Source organism: Chionomys nivalis, chromosome 4 (assembly GCF_950005125.1).
Source record: "Chionomys nivalis chromosome 4, mChiNiv1.1, whole genome shotgun sequence".
Taxonomy (NCBI): domain Eukaryota; kingdom Metazoa; phylum Chordata; class Mammalia; order Rodentia; family Cricetidae; genus Chionomys; species Chionomys nivalis.
The window spans coordinates 64,944,316-64,959,651 of NC_080089.1; the positions used below are offsets into that span (position 1 = coordinate 64,944,316).

Genomic DNA, 15,336 nt, shown 5'->3' on the forward strand with positions numbered 1-15,336 from the left:
AAGGTGCTTGAAGTTATTTGACAGATTAATTTGCATTATGAATTGAAGGAAAAGGTCTAGGGGATTAGATTCCTACTGGAAATGGTGTTAATACATGAGTAGTATTCTTAGATTTCAGATTTTGTTTTGTTGGAGGAAATACACTCTCCGAGTTTACAAATAGTACGGTCTGGTTTTGTCACACAAAAGCATCCAGTGCCCAGTATGGTGGGGCGCACCTGTAAATCCCAGCACCTGGTGGAAGGTTAGTGAAGGCAAGAGGGTCAAGGACTCAAGGTCATCCTCCCGTGAGTTTGAGGCTAGCCTGAGCTACAAGAAACTATCAAAAAGCAAACAAAAAGCAGAAACGAAGACTGACCCTGCGCGGCTGAACGTGAGCTCCAGGCTCCAGACCCCTCTCCACTCCCTCGCCTTGACTCCCGCCCTTCTTCCCAAGACGTTAGCCTGCCTGGTACGCCTGCGCCTAGGCGGGGCGGCGCTCTGCCCTTTGTTGTGGGCCCCAGTTTCCCAGGACACCAAGCGGCACTGGGGTGGGGTTATGCAGATGAGGCACTCGGGGGCGGGGCGGTTGCGCGGCGGCGGCCGGGGAGGGTCAGTTGGAGGCAGGCGCTCGCTGAGGCAAGAGGAGGGCTCTCGGCCCGCGGCCTGACAGGGACTTAGCCAGCAGAGACCGGCCCACGCGCGCGCGACCCCACACCCACTCACTCGTCCACCTACCCACTCCCCGCGCCGCCTCCTCCCACCCTGAGCAGAGCCACCGAGGATGATAAACACCCAGGACAGGTAACGGCCCGGCGCAGGCTCCCCGCCCCCACCCTCTCCGCAGCTCCAGAGGCCTCCTTCTCCCCCTTCCAGCTGCTAGTCCCCGGCCCCCAGGGGCCTCCATCCGCTCCCTCTGGCTCCTTCACCACCTCTGCCACCCGGCCCCAGCCCTGAAATTGGGCCTCCTTCCGTCCTTTAGCCCCCTTCCTCCAGCCCTGCCCATCCCCCTCATCCGGGCTTCCTTCTCGCCCAAAGCCCTCCCCCCAACAAACCTGGACCCAGTCAGTCAGTAGCTCCTTTTTCTTAAATCCAGCGGAACTGCCCCATACTGGGCTTTCTCCCACATATTCGCCGAATTGGTTCTTACCTTCCCTAAATCTTTCTTACTCCTCCACAAGTCACTTAATCGCTTTTAATCCGTTCTTTAGTGAAAACTGCACCCCAGCCAGACTCCTCTCTCCCTGCTTGCCTCTCCCCAAAGGCAAGCTGTGTCCTGCAGTTATCAACTCGACCTCTTACCCCTGTTCCCACCCTTCTTTGGATGCCCAGTCACCCCTTGGTCCCACTTTCCTTCCCCATCCTTCAGTTAGGCCCCATTTTCCTGTCTGGGAACCCCATTCCTTTTATTTATCAAACACTATGCCTCCATTCCTGCCCTCCATCCTGTTTCCTTATAATGTCCCCAACATTCTTCTTACATACGCCAACCCTTCAAACATCATAAAGTCTTACTTGGAACTCATCTTACCTTGGCATCTTAACCCCCATCTTTAAAATCCTTACATCACACAACTTAGCCTGTCCCCTTTGCTGGGAAGATCTTTAAATTTCTCTCCAGTGCCTTCAGAACATGACTCTGGGTCTTTACCTACTTAAAGGCCCAGTCCCAGTCTCCCCCATGGTTTCAAGAAAGGGGCTGCATGCATATCCTTTGGAAATGGAGTGGATCCGTTTTGTTTTTTGGTTTTGGTTTTTCGAGACAGTGTTTCTCTGTAGTTTTGGAGCTTGCCCTGGAACTAGCTCTGGTAACCCAGGCTGGCCTTGAACACACAGAGATCTGCCTGCCTCTGCCTCCCTAGTGCTGGAGTTCTGGGATTAAAGGTGTGCAATCACCACCGCCCGGCTGGAGTGGATCCTTTAACTTTCATCCTCTACCCTTTCGACCAAAGTAGGTAGAACCCATCCCTCCATTTCCCTTGCTCTTTTCCACTTCCCCCAGACATCCCATATTTCTGCCTCAGATTATCTTCTCCAAAATATTTCATTATTTTCCAACTCGTCGAGATGTTTAACCCCACTAGTATTAGGGTGGCTTCCCTTAGCAGTTCAGACCTGATTTGTCACATCCTCTTCCTCCAGAGGGCTTGTTGCTGACCCCTTCAGAACTCTTTTGAAAGTCATTGAGTCCACATACCGAATCTTCTGTCCTCATATTGGACTTTTATGGCCTCTGACCTTCAGCAAGCAGATCCAGTCCTTAAACTGCCACGCTCTCTCCAACACCAGACAGGACTTCTATTACAAGTATCATCTTCATTGTTGCTGTTCTCCACACAGGGCTGCCACCCATAGTTCCTGTCAAAGCCTGAACTCCTCTTACCCCAAATGATGGTTTTTTGGCAGGGAGGGGGTTCGAGACAGGGTTTCTCAGTAGCTATGGAGCCAGTCCTGGAACTCGGATCTGTAGACCAGACTGGCCTCAAACTCCCAGAGATCCCCCTCCTGAGTACTGGGATTAAAGGCATGTGCCATTACTGCCTGGGAACCTGAAATGATCTTGTGACTTTCCCTTTTCTACTTGTTGAGCAATGCTATCTTTTTTCCTCTAGCCTTTCCCCTCACATTTTATTTCCTTAAACCTAGTTGCACATTAAAAATAAACAAATAAATAAATGCCAGTTACCTGTTCACCCCTTCATGCATCATGCCCTTTGGCCTAGGGTAGAGCCTAGTGTGCATTATTAAAGCTCCAGTTAATTCTCATGTGGAGCCTGGGTTGAAAAATACTGTCGCTTTCACCCTTGCTTAGCCTTTCTTATATTTCTGCAGTGTCCCGTCCTCTACTTACAAGGACTTCAGATCTTTAGAGATTTCTTAGTCTTCCTGTTAAAACTCTGAGCCAGTGGTGGTGGTGACACTCAGGAAGCAGAGGCAGGTGGATCTCTGAGTTTGAGACCAGCCTGGTCTATAGTGAGTTCCAGGACAGTCAGGGCTACAAAGAGAAACCCTGTCTTTCAAAAAAGAAAGAAACTCGTTTTACATCATACCTTTATTGCTCCATTTTTATTTTTAGCCATTTTCTTTTCCCAATTCTCAAACTCTTGTCTAGTCTCCTATCCTCATTTCTTCTCTCCATATAGGAGGGAACTTATTCCTTATTTCCTGGCTTGTTATGGTTGTATTTGAGCCATTATAGCCAACTTAACCAAACCCTCTTTCCTACAGTCTGATCCTGCCTTTTCATTTTCCTTTTCAGAGGCTTTGCATATAGGTCCCCCACTACATTCCATTCTTTGATTCCATTTTCATTAACCCAGCCCTTCACAGCTCAGGAGGCGGAGGTGGGTGTATGTATACTTGGATGATTCAGGATGCAAAAGGTGCTGTTGTGGTCTGGAAATATATATGCTGAGGATGGAGGACAAGGTTGGAGGGTATGTGAGGTGGGTTTTTCTCTGGGGGTTGGAAGTGGGCCATTTCAGCAGTCATTCTCAGGAGTCCTTTGGACCGATTGGGTCTAAGATTCAAGTCTTGCAGCTTGAGTAATTGAGACCAACACTTAAGTTGGGGCCTTCACTAACTGAGGCTTAGCTATCTGAGTTCCAGTTGTGCCTCACTTAGCCAGTGTTCTTATGTGTAAAAAGAAAGGGGTTGAGTTAGCTTAAGGTTCTTGCCAGCTGCCCAAGTGGCAAAACAGGCTCACTTGTCTTCAGGGCCTTTGTTTTAGTGTGTTGGTTGGTAATTTGAGGGGCTTGGCTATGTGAGGCAGGTGGAGGGAGGAGTCAGCTGGCCTGCCATGGCCTGGGCAAGCACTGGTCCTTGGATCAGGCTCATCTCCTTTGGCCTGGGGGTGGGGTGGGGTGTACAGGGTGTCTGGTTTCTTTGCTTTATGGTAATCTTGTTTCCATAGTGTGCTTCCTAGCCTCTTCTGCTGGCCGGTAGTTTTCAGAAAGGAATCCAGTTGGGAGTCCTAACTGGGGGGTTCTGATAAGGGCCGGATGTTCTTCCCAGGCAGTGTTGGTGTTTTGAATGTGCAGTGAAGAGAGCTGGCTGAGAGTTTGGTTCCCATTGGGTGGGGGATGGGCTTTCCAACTTCCCTGGCCTCAGTGAAAAATTCAGGAGAGGGAGGCCTACTTTCCTGGAAGAAATTGTTGCAGAAGAGCTGGCAGTGTTTTGAAAACAAATTCTTCCTTTCTAGCATTCAGATTAATATCTCCAACATGTCAGAATTCCTGATGGTGGGGGAGGGCAGAAGAGCAAGTACAAGACCCCTTTATTATATGTTTTGAACAATTGGTTTAAGTTGAAGAGGAAATCAAATTTTGTGACCTTTCTCTGCCTGATTTGTAGGGGCTGCAGACACTGTGCAGAGCCTGCTTGAGACCGTGTGGCATACACATACAGTGAGATACAGTCAACACTGGCTTGGTTAGCCATATTATAGCCAATCTGTGATGGACTTTAGGGAGAAACATTAGGTTCCATAGGTGGTTTGGGGGAGTAGGGAGGGCCCTTCTAGTAGTAGCCCTTCACTGGATGGTTTCCTCTGTAATAGGATTTCTGTCTCTTCCCAAATAATTTGGTTTTGTTAGTTCCCGTTTCTCAGCAGTTTTGCTTGTTGAGTGTGGGGCAGTAGAGACAGCTAGTATAGTCAGAAACACCCCTACATTGGGTGTAGGCTTTAGAATGCAATGGGGACTAATAATAGCAATTCCCCATTCTGCCAAGAAATCCAAATTTAGCCCTAGAGCTGTGCATATATATGAGAGGAGACTGAAGAGTAGGGCAAAGGTATGCTACAAATGAGCATTTCTGGAAAAAGCCATTCATTCTGTTTTGAACCGGTGTACTATGGTAATTCAGGTTGATGCCATGACTTGGAAGGCTTATTCAAAGTGAAAGGGCTGGGCATGGGGAAATACGCCTTTAATACCAGCACTCAGGAGGCATCCCAGACAGATCTCTCTGTGAGTTTCAAGGCAGCCTGGTCTACATAGTGAGTTCAAGACCTGCCAGGGCTACATGATCAATACTTTGCGAACTACAACAATGAAAAACGCCAGGAAGGAAGTTATAGAGTAGGCTGTAATTAATGGCTCAGTTGATGAACGAGAATTTTGTTATTTGAGCAAGATAGTTTCCTGCTAGCAGCAGCAAATGCCTGGCATAAGAAAAGCTTTAAGAAAATTCCTGGCCCAGCACTCGGGAGGCGGAGGCAGGTGGATCTCTGTGAGTTCGAGACCAGCCTGGTCTACAAGAGCTAGTTCCAGGACAAGCTCCAAAATCACAGAGAAACCCTGTCTCGAAAAACAAAAAACAAAAAACAAAAACAAAAACAAAAAAAAAAAAAAGAAAAAGAAAATTCCTGGGCCTTTGATACTACATAAACAATGATGTAATCCTGCCCTCAGGGGCGGTTGGACTGTGTGAAGAGCTATCAGTATAAACTATACTGAAGAATTTAAAATGTAAAAAATCTTACAGTACAGTTGTTTAGCTATTCATCACCCACAGGTGGCAATAGGTGGTGTCTGCCATTGGCAGATGTACCACCCTTAGCTGTGTGATTAGCAAACATCAGGGTTACAGATTTTCTGGCTGCCATCTGATGTATGTTTCTTGTGAAAAATCAACCAAAATCCAATTTTGCTTTCAGCAATTTTGCTTTCAGAGTGGTGATGTCATTTTCTTATAATCGTGCTAAGTAGGCTCCCTTTGGAACATATGACAGCCCTGGTGAAGTGACTTATGCCTGGCACCAATCACAGCATCTCTCTGATACAGAAAGGAATTGACAGTTGGGAATCAGCCTTTATGGTCACCACAGATTGAAGGTGGCTGACACTTCCTATATTTATTTTTATGTCCTTTTTGCTAAGTTGCTTGTAGCTCTGGATTAGTCTTGGTTTACATAAGGATTACTCATCAGAGATATTCCAAGTCTTAGGGTACAAACAGCCTGGGTGTTGTGTGAAGTAGGGCCTGAGACATGAATGGGTCAGGAGAAGTGGAGGGAATGAATACAGAATACTGGGAATGATTTTTGATACTACCAAGGCTCAGCTGATCCTCTCTGACATGCAGTTGGGATGAATGGGTTGAGGATACCACTGGATTGGAGTGAAAAACTATCAGAGAATTTGAGTTCCAAGTATTTGTTAGAATAGGTTGTGCTTTGTGCAAACTAAAAATAAAAAGCGGAGGGGGCTGACAAAGTCAGCTGGAAGGTTTTTTTTTGTTTTGTTTTGTTTTTAGACAGGGTCTCCACCCCCTTAAATCACTGTAGCTTGGGCTAGCATTGAATTCATCACAGTTTCCTGCTTCAGCCTCCAGAGACCTGGGACTATAAATGTGAGTCACTTGTTGAGTTTTTCCTTTTCCTTGTGGTACTGGGACTGAGGCACATCTCCAGCCCTAGAAGTCCTTTGTCATTATATTTAAGGATAGCTCTGGTGTAGTGGGACATGCCTGTAATTTCAGCACTTGGGAGGTAGAGGCAGAAGGATCAGAAGTTCAAGGTCATCCTCCTGTTCATAGTGAGTTTGAGTCAGGAAAGGCTAAATGAGACCCTCTTTCAAGGCACATACACAGGAAAAAAAATAAGGTTAATTCTTTTAATTAGTAAATGCCATCAAGATCTAAAAATCTGGTAAATGATAGAAATTTGATTTAGCATCAACATTTCTCAGGTATACATCTGCTACATACACTGCCTGTTGGTAGTCATATGAATCATGGCTTGCTAAGGACATTGCAGACAACATTCATAGATCATTGATTGCTGGAGAATTGAACCCAGGGCCCTGTTCTTCCTAGGCAGGCACTCACACTTAGCTTCCTGAATTATGGACAGTAAGTGAACTGTATATGGATGGTACTGGATGATCTGAGGTTTGTTTTCAGGACAGCAGGTCCTTTAAAAACGGAGGAACAGGCACAGTAGCAGTCCTAAGCACCGTGTCTTATGAGCTGCCTTGGATGTGCATACCTAACACCTTCATTTTCAGTATAGTCTATTTTCTCTTCTGTAAAACAAGAGTGGGCCTACTGGGTACAGTATAATACATTTGACTTAAATCTTTTCAGCCTCTGGCCTTAAACTTCTTTAAAAATACTTAAGTTCATTCATCTATTATGTGTGCATGTGAATAGTGTATGGAGGTCAGAGCCTTGTTCATTTTTCCATATGAGATCAGAGTCATCAGGCTTAATGGCCAGTCTTTACTTGTTGAGCCATCTCTCATCTCTTGCAAGAATGAATTTAAATTTAAATCTTTTTTTTTTTTTGGACAGGATTGAGCCATTTCTGCCCCCTAGTGGAGTAACTAAGACCTGTGGAAGTCCTGGCAAAAACTGAAAACAAATAGAATATGCAAAACTTTTGTATCTTGTGTCAAAGACTTGTCTTTAGAAAACCACATTTTTGGGCTGGAGAGATGGCTCAGAGGTTGAGAGCATTGACTGCTCTTCCAGAGGACCCGGGTTCAATTTCCAGCAGCCACATGGCAAGGCCACAGCTGTCTGTAACTCAAGATCTGACACTCTCACACAGACACAGGCAGGCAAAACACCAATTCACATAAAATAAAAATAATTAAAAAAGAAAAAAATAAAAAAAAACAAACTACATTTTCTGGATGGTAGTGGCACATACCTTTGGAGGGCAGAGGCAGGCCGATCTCTGTGAGTTCAAGGCCAGCCTAGTCTACAGAGTGAGTTTCAGGACAGCTAGGGCTACACAGAGAAACCTTGTTTTGAAAATCAAAAGAAAATTCAAATTCTTTTAAATTCCATTAATAATGGGACTGGTGGCTGATTTTGGTATATTGTTTGAACATTAAAGTCAGTATCAGAAGAGAAGATTGTTGCTGGGTAGTTTCATGTTCCAATAATTACTGTGTTCATCTTTCATTCCTTCCCTTCAGAAATGACAACTATTTTAAGAGTATAGTAATCTGCCATTCACTTTGAGTAATCAATGCATTATGGAGAGGGAAGATAATTTTTTATCTTCACATGAACTCATGTATACTCAGTTGTTTCTCTTAGGGAACTGAACCTGGATCCCTGTGTACACACACATGCCTTCTGCAGGCTTTTTACAGAGGAATAGCAGAGTTTATATGTGATAAACTTGTGTGTGGAGGGGAGTGATCTGTTACCAAGGTGTGAATTTAACTGCATTTACATGGAGATGTAAGGAAACCAAAGTATCACAGGTTTATGGATTAGTGTAGGAAAGAGGCAGGCTCCAGAGGTTATTTCTAGGACAACAAAAGGACTGTCTCTCCTCCCCCACGTATTGTGTGTGATCCTTTATGGGGTGGCCTCTGGTTTCTGCCATTTTTGAGTGTGAATTAGGTAAGAGTCAGGATGCTGGTTGGAATGTAGGGCTTAAATTCAGTTCAAGTCATGTAAAATGGAATAATCCCTTACAAGCAGAAGTATGGCAGCAGAATTCTAGAATTACAAGGGCCTTGGTGATCTAGTTGTTTTGTGAACCCAAGCAATTCTAGTATACAAGATACCTTCTTACCTGTCACACAGGGTATTTGATTTGCTCCGTCTCAGGGGTAGCTCTGCCAATCACTGCAGGCTAGCCAGCCAGTCAGCTAGCTTTTCCAGTGGCCCAGTCTTCTGGTACCCTACAGAAGAACCTCAACTAAGAGTTGAGAAGGGAAGCCTCTCAGATGAGGTTTGTCTTTCTATGGGACCTGCATTTTGTTGTTGTTGGTTGCCTGGACGATGCTACTGTGCTACTTAACTACTTTAGAAGGGGGAGTTATTATAACCTTGTATAAAGTAGAAAATAGCTCCTTTATACAGTAGCTGTTGGAAAGGCTAAGAGTTGAAGTATTCCCTGATGATTTCCAGGAGTCAGGAGGTGGATGTAGGTAACCACCTGCAGGAGTGAACTGCACCCCAGAAGCTACATTTCTCAAACATTCATGGATACTTTTAGACCCCCAGTTGGAACCCCTTAGAGCTGAGCCATAATGGGCTTGCACTTCTTGTCTGAACTGGAATGCTGATCCAGGTCAGTTAGTGGTTAAGTGACTAGATGTTCAGTTTTGTTAATTTTCATTTGAATGAACTCCAGCCAGTATGTCCATACCATTTCTGGGCGGAAGAAAGCCCCAATTTCCATCCAGCATATGTTGATTTCTGTAGTGCAGATAAACTACACTTGGCTTGTTCAAGTTGCCAGCATATCGCTAAAAAACAGTTCTGTAGTTAGGTGGTGGTGGTACACGCTTTTGATTCCAGCACTCAGGAGGCAGAGGCAGGCGGATCTCTTAAGATTTTGAGGCCTGCCTGGTCTATAAAGTGAGTTCCAGGACAGCCAGAGATACACAGAGAACCCTGTCTCAAAAAAACAAAAACCCACAGTTGAGTAGAGAGCTGCAATTGTCCGTGCTGGCTGTAGCACTTCCTGCTCATGCTTCTGGTTCCCCTGTGGTAGTGTGTTGTGGCTATAGGACAGGCCTGTTGCTGAGCCATGATGCACTGTTTTCCTCTTTCCCTGCCATTAAATCAGAACCAGAGAGGGCAGTAGAGCAGATCTGGAGCCCCTTTGCATCCACCCGAAGATGAAAAGTGGCTGCCAGATACAGGTGGTAGAAACAGGGCCTGGACATCGTTTACTAAACATGCGTAAGCCATTTGAGCCTTGGCAATTCAATTATTTAGAGCGCAGGAGATACCCCTTTTCTTGTAATTGTGCCTGTTTCGACAGTGTCAACATTACCCATGCTCTCATGCTCTGGTCAATGGGCCTGAGAAAGTGGAAGGCCCAGAATTTGGTGGCAGATCAGGGATGGGCTCTATCATGATACTCTGGAGCATAACTGTAGAACAATTTGGAGGGTTTTTTTTGTTTTGTTTTTGTTTTTTTTTGAGACAGGGTTTCTCTGTGGCTTTGGAGCCTGTCCCGGAACTAGCTCTGTAGACCAGGCTGGTCTCGAACTCACAAGAGATCTGCCTGCCTCTGCCTCCCGAGTGCTGTGATTAAAGGCGTGCACCACCATCGCCCGACTTTTTTTTTTTTAATTGCAGTTCTGTTTTAGAGGTGGAGGATGGAAAAGTGAGTGGCCTTGGTAGTTTCCCAGCCCTGTTGTCACTCCTTCTGAAGCTTAGTGATTGTGCCATATAGGTGACTAAGGCACAGATGATGGTTAAGGAAAGAGACTGGTGGGTAGGCATGAGGCTAGACTTCTGTGTCAGAACATCCAGCAGGGACTCCCGTTGCCTTCTGGGATTCTTTATAAATCTTGACTCAAAAAAGTAGCATTTCTGGAAGCTCAAGTAGAAAGAATTTGGGCAGTGGTGTAGCCTTAGAATACTTGCTTAGGCAGAGGGAGGGCTGAAGGGGTGTGGATTTTATAAATGTCTTGGTGTTTACTTTCTGACCTTCTGTCTCTTGCAGTAGTATTTTGCCTTTGAGTAACTGTCCCCAGCTCCAGTGCTGCAGGCACATTGTTCCAGGGCCTCTGTGGTGCTCCTGATGCCCCTCACCCACTGTCGAAGATCCCCGGTGGGCGAGGGGGCGGCAGGGATCCTTCTCTCTCAGCTCTAATATATAAGGTAAGGAGGATTTTGGTATAGACGCTTGGGTGAAGCCTCGTAGATCCCACTGAGCAGCTGCTCAAATGTTGCAATTTTTCCTTAGTTTTCTCTTAGGCAGAGGTAGTAGGGTGACTGAGGGGAAAAAACAGGAACTGATAACCTTTTTCAACTGAAGCTGCTGTTTGCCTTTTCTGGAATCCTAGAGAGAACATCAGTACTATTCGTTGTCTTTTAATCTGCTGTTGACTGAAGGTCAGGACTTGGTCCAGCTTCTTTCTTAGACTGGGAATGGAAAGTTAACAGGACATCTGAGTTCTGTGTGCAAAAACTTGACTTTTAACTCTTGAGTGCTGGGATTACAGGTGTGTACTGCCATGTGTAGCTATTCATATAAATTTTTTATCAAAGGCAAGGTCTTAGACCACAAATGGTAGCATACGCTTTTAATTTCAACACTCAGGAGCAAAGGCAGGTGGCTCTGTAGGCATTCCAGGCCAGCCAGGGCTATAGAGTGAAATCCTGTCTCAAAAACAAAACTAATAGAAAGACCTTGTGTATTCCAGGCTGGTCTTTAACTTATAATCCTCCTGCCTCAGTCCACAGTGCAGCAATGCTGGAACTGCATTTGTTTTTGATGTTTTCTCTTAGAGAGGGAAAGCCCTGACAGGCTTTCAGGTCAAGGAGACCTGGGTTTTAATCTCAACGGGGCCAGTTACTAAAGTGCTCTTGCTGTGTTACCATATTTAAAGTGGAGATACTAATACATGAATAGTACTTTGCACAGTGCTCAGCACTTGGTTGGTTCTTAGTAAAGATTGCTTTTCCCAACCAAGTGCTGCTTTTTATTTTATTTTGCATTTATTTATTTATTTATTTATTTACTTATTTACTTATTTATTTATTTTTGAGACAGGGATTCTCTGTAGCTTTGGTGCCTGCTCTGGATTAGCTCTTGTAGACCGGATTGGGCACAAACTCACAGAGATCCGCCTGCCTCTGCCTCCTGAGTGCTGGGATTAAAGGCGTGCGCCACCACCGCCTGGCTCCAAGTGCTGCTTTTACCAATAGCAGCCATTCATAGAAATGGTTGCAGTTGGCTAACTGAGAGGTTTGCATTTCTAAAATGCTCATGAGCCATGCTATCCCAAGAATGGTTCAAGGGATGCCAGCACCTCTGGTTTAGGGAGCATAGGATGTAGCTTGTACTAATTATCCTGTCCTCTGCCCTAACTTTCCTTTTCAGGACGAGAAGCTCACTGTAACCCAGGACCTCCCTGTGAACGATGGGAAACCTCACATCGTCCATTTCCAGTATGAGGTCACCGAGGTGAAGGTCTCTTCCTGGGATGCAGTCCTGTCCAGCCAGAGCTTGTTTATAGAAATCCCAGATGGATTATTAGCTGATGGGAGCAAAGAAGGGTAAGGAGACAATGAAGAGAATAGTTATTGGGGATAGCAGCTTTATAGGGGAGTCTATACCTTTTCCCTTAGCTCTAGATGTTCCAGGTAGATAATGCATTGTTATAGGTTATAGGTTATTTTTAGCCAGTAAATCAGGCCTGCTCTAGGTTATAATTAAAGGGAATTGTTTACATATTAACCCATCACTCACCAGTTAATCAGTAAATGTCAGTTTCCCTTGATCTACCATACAGAGGTGCAGTTTCAAAGGCCAGGGAATACAGGTAGAATGGGATTTCATTGGACTGAACATTGTTCTTTAAGTAGCCTATCTGTAAAAACCAGTCCCAGGACAATTCTCTTGACTGACCCCAGTTTTTCTTTTGACATAGGTTTTCACTGCTGGGGCCCTGCTGCCCTGGAACTATGTATGTAGATCATACTGGCCTCAAATTCACAGAGATCCACTTGCCTCTGCCTCTGGAGTGCTAGCAGCAAAGGAGTTAGCCACCACACCTGGACCCATTGTAATACCCACAGTGAACTGGGTTCTGTTGAAGGCCCCACACTGTCCTGCACTGGTTAAGACAGTGTTACTTTCAAGTGAAGAACTCAGTTAAGGATAGAGAGACACCCCCAGTTCCATCTGCGACTTATTTTTCTCTTAATATATGGCTCTAGGTTGGGGTCTTCAAATGGGAACCTTTACCTGGAGATTCTGTATTAACTTTGCTGGCTCTTAGACTCCAAAGGCCCTTTTGTGGGTGGTGTGGAGGTCTGGGGAGGTGGCAGTGGGCCTGAGCAGTGCTCTTTGTTTCTGCAGATTGTTAGCACTGCTAGAGTTTGCTGAGGAGAAGATGAAAGTGAACTACGTCTTCATCTGCTTCAGGAAGGGCCGGGAAGACAGAGGTGAGCAGTCAAAACCGTTTGAGACTCACAGCCCAGCTAGTGGGGCCTGGGGTGGAAGCAGAGGGCTGTGCACTATGCATGCTTGCCTTACAAAGTGGGAGTTGTGGCCACAGGGAAGTACTTAAGGACTTAGTACTTTGTTCCATCTTTGGGATCTTCCCTGGATTTGAGCCTCATAAGAGTCCCTTCTGTGCTTCCTTTGCTGCAGCTCCACTCCTGAAGACATTCAGCTTCTTGGGCTTTGAGATTGTACGTCCAGGTCATCCCTGTGTCCCCTCTCGGCCAGATGTGATGTTCATGGTTTACCCCCTGGACCAGAACTTGTCTGATGAGGACTAATGGTCATAGAGGATGCTTTGCCCAAGAGCCACAGTGGGGGAAGAGGGGAAGTTAGGCAGCCCTGGGACAGATGAGAGTGTTTCTGGCTGTCTAAGGAAGGACATTGAGGGGCTCAGGTTGAGGGTTGCCCATTGTGTTCTCGGAGTTGACTCGTTGAAATTGTTTTCCATAAAGAACAGTATAAGCATATTATTCACATGTAATCACCAATAGTAAATGAAGATGTTTATGAACTGGCATTAGAAGCTTTTTAAACTGCGCTGTGATGTGCTCCATCTAGCCTAGGGGAGAAAATTGACTGGAGGGGGAGACTGCCTGGTCCAGGGGCAGGGGCTGGAGGGCAGCACTGTCAGGCTTGGGTTTCCTTGCAGTTGGGCTTTCTTTTTTTGGTTTTTAAGATTTAGGTATTTTCTTTCTTTGCTTCCTGTTACCCAGGGGCTCCTGAGTATAGGCTTTTTAGCTCCTGGGCAGTGTCCTCGGGTTGTTTTTGACACTCCACCTTGGGCTTCTTGGCATTTTGTGTCTGGCCTGGTATAAGCAGGTCTGACCTTGCTTTCTTTACAGCTTAGTGTTATTCTGGCATTTGGTTAAGCTGGCTTAATCTGTTTAATGTTACCAGTGCATTTTAAATAGGGGCATTGAAACTCACCCCCCACCACTAAGGCTTTTTTTGGGGTGCCTGGGCCTTAAGAAACTAGCCAAACGACATCTCAAGTTACCCCCGGAGTTCTTGCCTCTGTGGTCCAGGCCCCAAGATCTCTTTCCTAGCAAGAGCAGAGAGGAAGCCTAGAAAACTCAGGGCTTAGGATTTGTGGGAGAAGTCTATTCTTAGGGACTGGATGCCTCTGGCTGGCCAAGCATAGTATGGACTGCCTCCCCAACAGGTTCCGAGCAGTGCCCGCTCTACAGGGCCTAGGGGTGTAGGCTGGACTGTAGAAGTGGCCTGCCCTTTACTGCTTTCACTAAACAGCTTGTTCTAAAGGGAAAAGAAGAGAGAGAGAGAGATCTACATTGGGTGTGGGGGTGTCAGGGAGGCAAGTGTGTTGTGTTACTGTGTCAATAAAACTGATTTAAAGTTGTGGTTGGTCTATTCTTTATTCTTGTACCAGGACTAACTTCCCTACCACTGCTAGAGCTTAACATAATACAAATGTGGTATATACTTCCCAGGGAAAGGGCTGCTGGTCTCTGGTGCTGTGTTGACACTGAAATGTGGGGTTGCTAGGGACACACTAAGTGCCCTTGGAGAGAGGTACATTAACACTTTACTGTGTGGCAGCAGCTAACCGAGAATTCCAGTTGTTAATAGAAGGCTGGGGTATAAAACTAGGTTTTAGTTTTTTATGGTATGGCCTAACACTTTATCCCTGAAGCCTTTTTTTTCTCTTTTTTTGATTCAAGGTTACTATAGTTCTGGCCTTAACTTGTGGGCTTATCGTCCTGCCTCAGCCTTTGCAGTGGCTCTAAAGAAACAGCACATTCTTTTCCTTTTTAGTTTCCTCCTTTTGGAGTCCAGTGGTTTTTTGTTGTTGTTGGTTTGTTTTTTGTTTGTTTGGTTTTTTTTTTTTTTTTGAGACAGGGTTTCTCTGTGTAACAGTCCTAGCTGCCCTGGAACTAGCTCTGTGGATCAGGCTGGCCTCGAACTCACAGAGATCCACCTGCGTCTGCCTCCCAAGTGCTGGGATTAAAGGCGTGCACCACCACCAGCTGAGCCCTGTGTTATAAGGCATACCTTCTGGTCCCTTTTGACCACTAGCATCCATCCCTCAGTGGGCCTGGGAGCTAAGCACTCCCATCACCTCACTTCTCAGATTTCTCATGGACACTCAGCATGCATGTTATATCCCTTTCCCTCAAGACAATGTTCTCCTTCCTATGGATTTGCAACTGCCCTATAGTTGACCCTTAGTTTCTTCATAGGCTTGTTTTTCATGGAGCTTACCTGTGTTTTATTTAGCCAAGTCACTAAACTTGGGCTCCACTTGCACATGCTATTCCTTCAAAGTGGGCTTAAGTGAGAATTGGCTTGAAAATACCCTCCATCAGACAGATGACTCCTAGAGGTAGCCTAAAGGCAGTAAGGGAGGTCAAGATTCAAATGTAAAATCTGAGAAATCCATTTTCAAATAAACAGGGGTA

General features: G+C 45.6%; 1 protein-coding gene across 1 annotated transcript; it reads left to right on the top strand.

Annotated features, from left to right (window-relative positions):
• The first annotated feature begins 576 nt into the window (after positions 1-576).
• Oaz2 (ornithine decarboxylase antizyme 2) lies at positions 577-14,276 on the top strand. Its single transcript, XM_057768592.1, is given in 6 exon segments — positions 577-783; positions 10,409-10,484; positions 10,486-10,566; positions 11,792-11,967; positions 12,773-12,858; positions 13,067-14,276. Coding segments are annotated over 6 exon segments (570 nt in total). The 5' UTR covers positions 577-763; the 3' UTR covers positions 13,198-14,276.
• Positions 14,277-15,336: the final 1,060 nt, after the last annotated feature.